We start from the raw sequence: 7,968 nt of genomic DNA on the forward strand, positions 1-7,968 counted from the left end.
TGTAGCCCTCTCGTGGTACCGCTTGGGCATGTTGTGAACGGTGAATGCCAATTTAAAGGCAGGATGTGACCCTACCAAATACAGCCTATGTACCTCTAGATCTACGTTACACTTGAAAGCAAAGTTGAGCCGGGCTAGGCCTAAAAAAGCCCGATGGAAAAAGTTAGGCCCAAGCCCAACCCATCTTGACTGTTGGGCCTGTAATTCCGGTCCGAGTGAGCAAAAAACCCAGCACGGCCTAAGAAGCCCGGCCCAACCCAGCTAAAGCACGCATAAATTGAAAGCCCAAGCTTAACCCGTCGTTTGGGCTCAAATACCAGGCCCAAGCCCGGCCCGCAGTGCAAGTCCGACCCAGCCCAGCCCAGCCCGGGACTTTCGGGCGGGGTCGCCCATGCCCAGCTCTAGTCTAGCTGTCTAGGTATATATCCTACGGATAACTGTCATCGCCCAAACCACATATCTCTCATCCATTAAACCATTGGAAATCATACAACACATGCTGTACAATGCAGCACATGCGCAAAAAAAGAAGGCATCCGCTTGTCCTGTCGCTTCTCACCGATCGTACATGCACGTATGCAGCCGTAATACGTAGTACTATGCAGAGGCACATGCTGCATGCGCCGAGCTCTGTAAGCCGCATGCAACGGCCGTACGTACGTAACGTGACCGTGCAAAAGTGCTAACCTACAAGCCAATGGGACCTGAAGCGGCCGCAGGGAAGCACGCGACGCGATGGCAGCAGCTCAGCTCCGGCGCCGGAGTCCTGGCGGCCAATGGCGGAGCTTGAAAACTTTTCTTGGGCGGGCCGGCTTAAAGAAACTCAACAAAATGTTCCCAAACACACCAGTTCATTAGAAGATTAGTCATCGATCCAATCATTTTGGTCACACTGCTTATAAAATCAGGAGAAGCATCCATATATGTAATACTACTATACAGCAAAAGAAGCTACACAAAAATAAACTAGACAGTGGATGTGTCTACAAGTCAGCTGCCCGATCTTTGATGCTTTTAAAATAAAAAATGACATCATCATACTTGTAATCGTCCAGAATAGCACCCTCTATGTGAACTAACATGTTGTTGGTCAGATTGTCATCTTCCATCTTATTGCGTAACCTTGTTTTAATAACATGTTGTTGCTGCTGTTCCAATTGAAGCAAGGGCAAAATATCATTTGTTGCTGCCAAAGGATCTTCATTTTCACTTGTCTTATCTCTTTTTCTTTTTAAGACAAAATCAATTCTTCTCTGAGTGGCCTTTCCCATTACTGTTTTCTGTTGCAATTTGCAAAATTGAATAAATCCCTAATTCAGTGAACGAAATACTACTGGAACGAAGAACATATGCTGTAAATTAGTAACTACGAATTTGGGGAAAGAGAAAAGATTATCTTGGCAGGGAAACAGCAGAAGAGAAGGGATTGATTTAGTCCAAGTCGCGGGCAGTAGCCGCTGGGGCGCACCGTCGGCGGCCAGCCCCATGCCCGTGCCGGTGCGGATGCCTTGCAGCCATACCCGCGCGACGGCGCCCCGCAGGGTGCGACGACTCCCTAGCTGACCCCCGGCTGCCGGCGTCGGCGCCGTGCTGCTGCTCCACCAGCTCACTACGATTTCCCCTCTTTTTGGTTGTAATTGTTAAACCTAGTCAAATCAGAGAGAGAGAGAGAGAGGAACGAACAAGCACGAACAGACGATCTGAAAGCATCGTACAGGGAGTGGAGGCAGGTGTGTGCTTGTGGTGTTGGGCTGGGCTTAGATGTATAGGGGTAGATTTTTATTTTGCAAAAATCATGGGCGGGCCATGGCCCGGTTAGGCCCCAAAGGAGCTCCGCCAGTGCTGGCGGCTACGGCGGCGCCACCGCCCATCAGGAAGCCCTTGCAGAGCCCCGTCCAGAACTCGCGGTCGGGCCCGCCGCTCTCCGCCGTCCGGCGCGCGGCCTCGCCCGCGCAGCCGTCGACGGTGCCGTCGTTGACGAGGCGGCCGATGAGGTTGAGGAGGATGTCGTTGGTGTACTCCGGGTGGCCCTGGATGCCGAGGAAATTTTGACAGAAAAGATCACATGTCCCAACGAATTGCCAGAAAAGACCATCTGCGAAAAAAAATGTCAAAAAAGACCACCTCCCTATGGCGGCAGGACGTGCCAGCCAACACGTGGCACCTGCCGCCGGTGGTTGTGGCGGCAGAACCTGCCGCCCCTCTCCATGGCGGCACGTTACAAGGTAAGCCTGCTCCGTTAGCGAGGCGTTGAGGCAGAGCTCATGTGCTCTTTTACCCCGTCGTGGCCGATAGCCCTTGCAGACGGACAGCCACGCAGCTAGCTAGCTGGCTATAGGTGATAGCAAGTGTCCTAATGTACGTATTACAGATTGGAGTAGAAAACGTACCTGAGCGAAAGGATTTTGTCTCGTCAGAGCATCTCCAAGGACCGATGCAATTTGGACATTCAAAATATGTGCGCGTGTTTGTTGGGTCGTCTTAGGGCATCTCCAGCGGGCCGACGCATTTCGGACGTCCGAAATATTCGTTTGCGTCGGCCCGCGGACGCGTTGTGGCCCAGAGCGACCATTTGCGTCAGGGGTCAGGGGTACCTTTAGCGGTGCGTACGTATATTTTATCCGGGGACAGCGTCAAGGTCGCTAATGGCGTTTTACGTCCCGTCGAGGACTGCCGCCGGCGATTAACTGTTCCCGCGCGACGACGATCTTTCCCGCGCGCGCCCAATACATTGGCAAGTTTCGCCGGCGTTTCGCGCGCGCGGAAACGCCTGCGCGCCAACGCCGTTTCCCGCCCCGCCGTGGCTATATATGGTGGACACCGCCGGGGGCGACGGGCACACCTCAAGCTAACCCTACCATCCATCCATGGCGGACCACATGAGTTGGGAGCACGTTGTTCACATGTGCCGCCAGTTCCACCCGGAGGAGGAGGAGGACGAGGTAGCCGCCGCCGGCGTTGAGGCCCAGCAGCTGGACCTGGAGGTCGCGGAGGCGGAGGCGGAGGTCGCGGATGCGGAGGCGGTAGAGCGCGCGGAAGGGCGCCTCGCGGCGACCAGGGCGGAGCTCGCCGACGCCAGGGCCGAGCTCGCGGAGGCGCGGGCGGCCATCACGGCCCCTCCGGCCGACGCCGTCATCCACGACATCGCGGACGACGACCCCCCCCATGCCCAGGCGCTTCGAGTGCGCCGGCGACCAGCGGGTTCTGCTCGCGTCCTTCGAGTCCCTAGCAGGGGACGCCCAGCGCCGCCAGGCTTGGGTGGCAGAGAAACCCGCCAGCTATGCGACGGCCGTGGCCGTCGGTGCTTCCCATGCGGCGCAGGCCAGGCGATGAGTTCAGGTCGATGGGGAAGCGAAAGGCGTCGTAGTACCGTCGCCGCCCGGGAAGCACCGACGGCCACGTGACAGACGGCACCGGCCTTCCCCGCCACCTCTTCCCCGATGAGGGCATGAGCGCCCACCGGCTGGCGGCTGAGCTACCTCCGGCTGCCCATCCCGCCCGTGCCGGCGCGCGAGCCCTATAGGAGCGCCGAGATCCGGCGCAGGCGGCGGTACCTTCCGCCGGACCTCTGCGCTGATCCCTCCTACGCCATCGACTCCGACACGTGGCTCACCTGGCGCGAGTCCGAGAAGGATCCGAGGAGGAGGGCGGGCTTCTTCGGCGACAGGGACTTCCCCTTTGACCGTCCACCGGCGCCTAGTCGTCCAACAAGGCAGGCGTCGACGCCTGCACAGGACGACGATGACGACGACGATGAGGAGAACTACAGTGAGGCGCTGGCCTACCACAATGTGGAGGCCAAGGACGAAAGCGACGACTATGTCGCGTGCATTTTCCAGGAATGGCAGTTGGCCATGGCGGAGGGCCGGAAGTACGCCACCGGCATCATGCCGCCGGGCCTCAAGGAGGAAGAGGCCCTACGACATGTGCTACAGGACTCGGCCATGTCACCGGTTCAACCGCCGCCTCCACCTCCGTCGTACAGCCCGTGAGGGCCTCCACCTCCACCACCGGCGTGGGCTGCTCAACCTCCTCCGCCGGAGTGGGCTGCTCCACCTCCACCACCGGCCTGGGCTACTCCACCTCCACAGCCACCACCGGCCTAGGCTGCTCCACCTCCACCACCGTCGGCGGCACCGGCGTATGTTCCGCCGCTTCCCAACTGGTCGTGGGTGGTACCGGAGCTCGTCGTGACGACAGCGAAGATGAGAACCAGTAGGCGCAGGAGTTCTTAGGGTTTTATTTTCCTTTCTTTTACTATATAAATTATGTTTTATGTTCAAAAAATGCAAAATCGAAAATAAATGTGTCGTGCCACTGGAGCCACCCCGATGCAAACAGACGCGCGATCAATTTTGACGATTTAAGATGACCCAGACGACACGCACAGAAATTTTAAGCGTTCAAAATACATCGCTCCATTGAAGATATTCTGATGAGATAAAATCCATTCGCTCATGTACGTTTTCTACTCCAATTTGTAATACGTACATTAGTACACTTGCTATCACCTAGCTAGCTGCCCACGCTGTCGGCCACGACGGGGCAAAAGAGCACAGGAGCGCCGCAACGCCTGGCTAACGGAGCAGACTTGCCTTGTAACGTGCCGCCATGGAGAGGGGCGGCAGGCTCTGCCGCCACAACCATCGGCGGCAGGTGCCACGTGTTAGCTGGCACGTCCTGCCGCCACACGGAGGTGGTCTTTTTTGACATTTTTTTTCGCAGGTGGTCTTTTCTGGCAATTCGTTGGGACATGTGGTCTTTTGTGTCAAAATTTCGGATGCCGAGGGCGTTGTCGCCGACGGCGAACATCTCCACGCGCGTCTTGTCGGAGTAGGCCAGCACCTTGCCACCAGGTGGTACCTCCCACACCTATATTGATTACAAGTCAAAATCGCACCAAATTAGTACCCCGACATAAATCACAGTGTCACAGATAAAAATACTGAATGCCCAGAATTACGTATAGAATAGAGGTAGCTGACAATGGAAATGCAACTCAATTTGCAAGTGGCATGGTCTAATTTTGGAGCACAAAACTAACGCGTCAAATGTCAAAGCTCGCCAAGTTGGGCAAGTTCCGGCAATCAAGAGTATAAAATTGAAGTTTTGTCTCTTGTTTAGGACTTGACCAAGAACAAACTTAGCTTTCAAGTAGTAGGAGCCAGCTTAAAACTAGCAAATCTGAAAATTAAAATTTAATTAATGTGTCTTCGCTCTTACGACACGAGGCCATGTTGCCAACTTATTGGTGTCCCTATGGAAAAGCAACTACTGAAAATAGGTCATCTCAAATTTGACATATCGAAGAAATGCTTGTGGAACTAGTGCGAACTTGAAATGTAGTTCCCACATGTGTGGTTCACGTGTATTTCTAAAGAAACTGTCATCTTCGCGTGCGGTAACATGTTTTCCTTTCAAATGTCAACTCTGCATTGGCCATTGACATTGCTAAATATTAAAAAAAAAAGGGGAGCAATAATTAGCCGCGCGTTCAATCACAGATGCATACCTCATCTTGGTGAACCTCGATGATGCTGGCGCTCCTCCGGCGAGAAATCCCCTCCTCCAAGAACTCAAAACCTTCCACATCCTCCACGAATGTCACCTCCTTCACGCCGACGACCCACCCGCCGGTCGCTCTCCCGACCTTGCCGCCGAGCGCGCGGCAGAGGGCCTGGTGGCCGAAGCAGACGCCGAGGACGCGCTTGCCCATGGCGTGCACGGTCTGGAGGAGGAGGCAGAGCCGGCGCACCCAGCACGGCGCGCCGTCGCCGTGGGCGTCGTGCGGGCTGCCGCTCACCACGAAGCCGTCGTAGAGTTCCAACTCTTCGGCAGCAGGGAACTCGCCGTCGATGACGCGGTAGCAGTCCCAGGTATCCTCGGCGCTGGAGCGGAGGGCGCCGACGAAGACCTTGCCGTACCCGCCGTGCGCCTTCCTGGCGTACTCCGAGTCGTTCAGCGCCAGCAGCAGCGCGTACCGCCTCCCGCCGCCTGCCTTTGTCGCCGGGGCCACCGTCATCGTCGGAGCGCGCGGGCTAGCGAGCTCGACCGGAAGCAGGCGACGGTGCAGCTGGCTAGCTAGACAGCTAACTAAGACAAGTGTACTTGACACCGGTGAGCTGTGTGCGTGTGTTGCGATGAGAGCTGGAGCCAAGTCTTGGCACTATTTAAGGAGGTCCGAAAATGGAGTGTGGTCACTTGGACGTGGAGTTGGGGTGGCGTCGCGATCGCTTCTGAAAAACGTGGCGGCGGTTATAAAACAGCAGAAAAATACTCACCGTCGATCGAGATGGGGAGCGAGAAAAGATCGAGTCGAGAATCGAGACCGCGTAGCGGAGCATTAGCTTGTTTATATAATCCGGTGCGTAATCACACGTCGTCGTTGTCCTCGTCGTGCGGGAAAAGCCGCGTCGGATGAACACGGAAGAAACTATTGGAAGCAAAACACGAGCCCAGATCTGTAGCTTTGGCAGCTCCCAGCAGCTGGAATGCCAGAGGGTTTGGAGTAAGCGCATCTTCAGCATGGAAAAAAATAGCGCGCTATTTTGGTGCTAATAGCACGTTATAGCGTTTGCACAGCACTACGCTTACATTATTTCGTGCTATATAGCACGCTATAAGCGTCTTATTAATGCATGTATATAGCACGCTAATAGCGTATTTTTCGGCCGACGCTATTTTATTATAGAACGCTATTTTTTTCCTTGATCTTCAGCGAATCAATCCAAGTTGGGGAACCAAACAGTTCGTTTCTATCCGTTTGGATTGATCCACTGACAGAATGCGTCTCGCACTCTAACACATAAGTCAACAAGAGTACACATGTTACTTGAAAATTTGATACGGTAGAGTATAGATATACATGTGGGTACAAAGCTATACCAATTGGCCCTAGTACGTATTTATTTTTTGGTGTTTGCTGGAACACCATTGTTCGATTGTGCCTTTTTCTGGTACCATTACATTACCAATTGACAATTGCCAAGTTTTGCACCCTCTAAATCTTAATGTTGCCTCCTGCCGTGAAAACCCGGCAACAAAGCTGAGCAAAAACTTCAATAAAAAACCTGATGGCACATGTCTCGCGATAGTAAATCCACCAAACTACCACTAACCCTATAGTAAAATGCAGAATCAAAAGGAAAATACATAACTCCTAGATTCAGCCAACAAGAAGGAAACTATGCATGTGTGTTGATGATGATGAGTCCGATGGTAAGCCGATCTGGATTTTCCTGCCCAAAGCCGATATTTGACTAACCACCTTCAACAAGGGCACAATGTATTCACGCATAGGGATTGCCTCATTCGTAATCTAGTGTTTTCATCAAAGTGTGTATCCGCGCTGTTGAAACCACTTCTACCATCATGTCACTTGTTTGGCTAACAAAGACTCGTTGGCTAGATACTGCTGGATGAGATACCGGAAGCCATAGATGTACCATACTGCCACATTTCCGGTCTCTATGGCACCACTTTCGATCGAGTAGCAACAAGAATTGCTTTCGAAAGAGATGGTGTGTGTAGCACCTGTTGGAAATAGGCATGACTTGGTGCCTCCTCATGAGATGTATCACTTTCCGACCAGGCATGACTTGACACCTCCTCACCATATGTCATGTGTATCACCTACTGACTTGGATTAAACCCGATATCGAACTAGAGAGGGCATCCATACCGCCGCCAATCTCGAAAGTCCGCCGGTCCAAGAAGAGGATGTCTTATACCTCTATCAACCTCGACACAATGAGTTGAATTCCATCACTGTTACGAAGATCTGGCCATCGTGTTGTCCATACGACCATGATGTACTCCATGTTGACGAACTAGGGTCACCGCCTTAATCACCAAACTCCTGCACCGCCACGTCACAACAAGCAAACACGGTCATATCCGCTGCCAGAATAATTTATGTCGGCTACCGCGTTGCAACACAGCAAAAGGTGCTGGCAACCACCATATCCC

General features: G+C 53.7%; 1 protein-coding gene across 1 annotated transcript; it reads right to left on the reverse strand.

Annotated features, from left to right (window-relative positions):
* Window positions 1-687: 687 nt before the first annotated feature.
* LOC124689810 (gamma-glutamyl peptidase 5-like) lies at window positions 688-6,022 on the reverse strand. Its single transcript, XM_047223279.1, has 5 exons — window positions 5,513-6,022; window positions 4,790-4,872; window positions 1,838-2,043; window positions 1,521-1,646; window positions 688-812 (listed from the first exon to the last, which is right to left on the reverse strand). Exons 1-5 carry the CDS (start codon window positions 6,020-6,022, stop codon window positions 688-690), a joined length of 1,050 nt encoding a protein of 349 aa, XP_047079235.1.
* Between the last annotated feature and the right edge of the window lie 1,946 nt (window positions 6,023-7,968).

The sequence above is a fragment of the Lolium rigidum genome, chromosome 2 (assembly GCF_022539505.1).
Source record: "Lolium rigidum isolate FL_2022 chromosome 2, APGP_CSIRO_Lrig_0.1, whole genome shotgun sequence".
NCBI classification, from domain to species: Eukaryota; Viridiplantae; Streptophyta; class Magnoliopsida; order Poales; family Poaceae; genus Lolium; species Lolium rigidum.

Coding starts and splice junctions, on each gene's coding strand:
- LOC124689810 (XM_047223279.1), bottom strand. CDS start 6,022: ATGACGGTGGCCCCGGCGACAAAGGCAGGCGGCGGGAGGCGGTACGCG. Junction 4,873..5,512: donor TCGAGGTTCACCAAGATGAG/GTATGCATCTGT, acceptor TAATCAATATAG/GTGTGGGAGGTACCACCTGG. Junction 813..1,520: donor TGCGGGGCGCCGTCGCGCGG/GTATGGCTGCAA, acceptor AGTTTCTTTAAG/CCGGCCCGCCCAAGAAAAGT.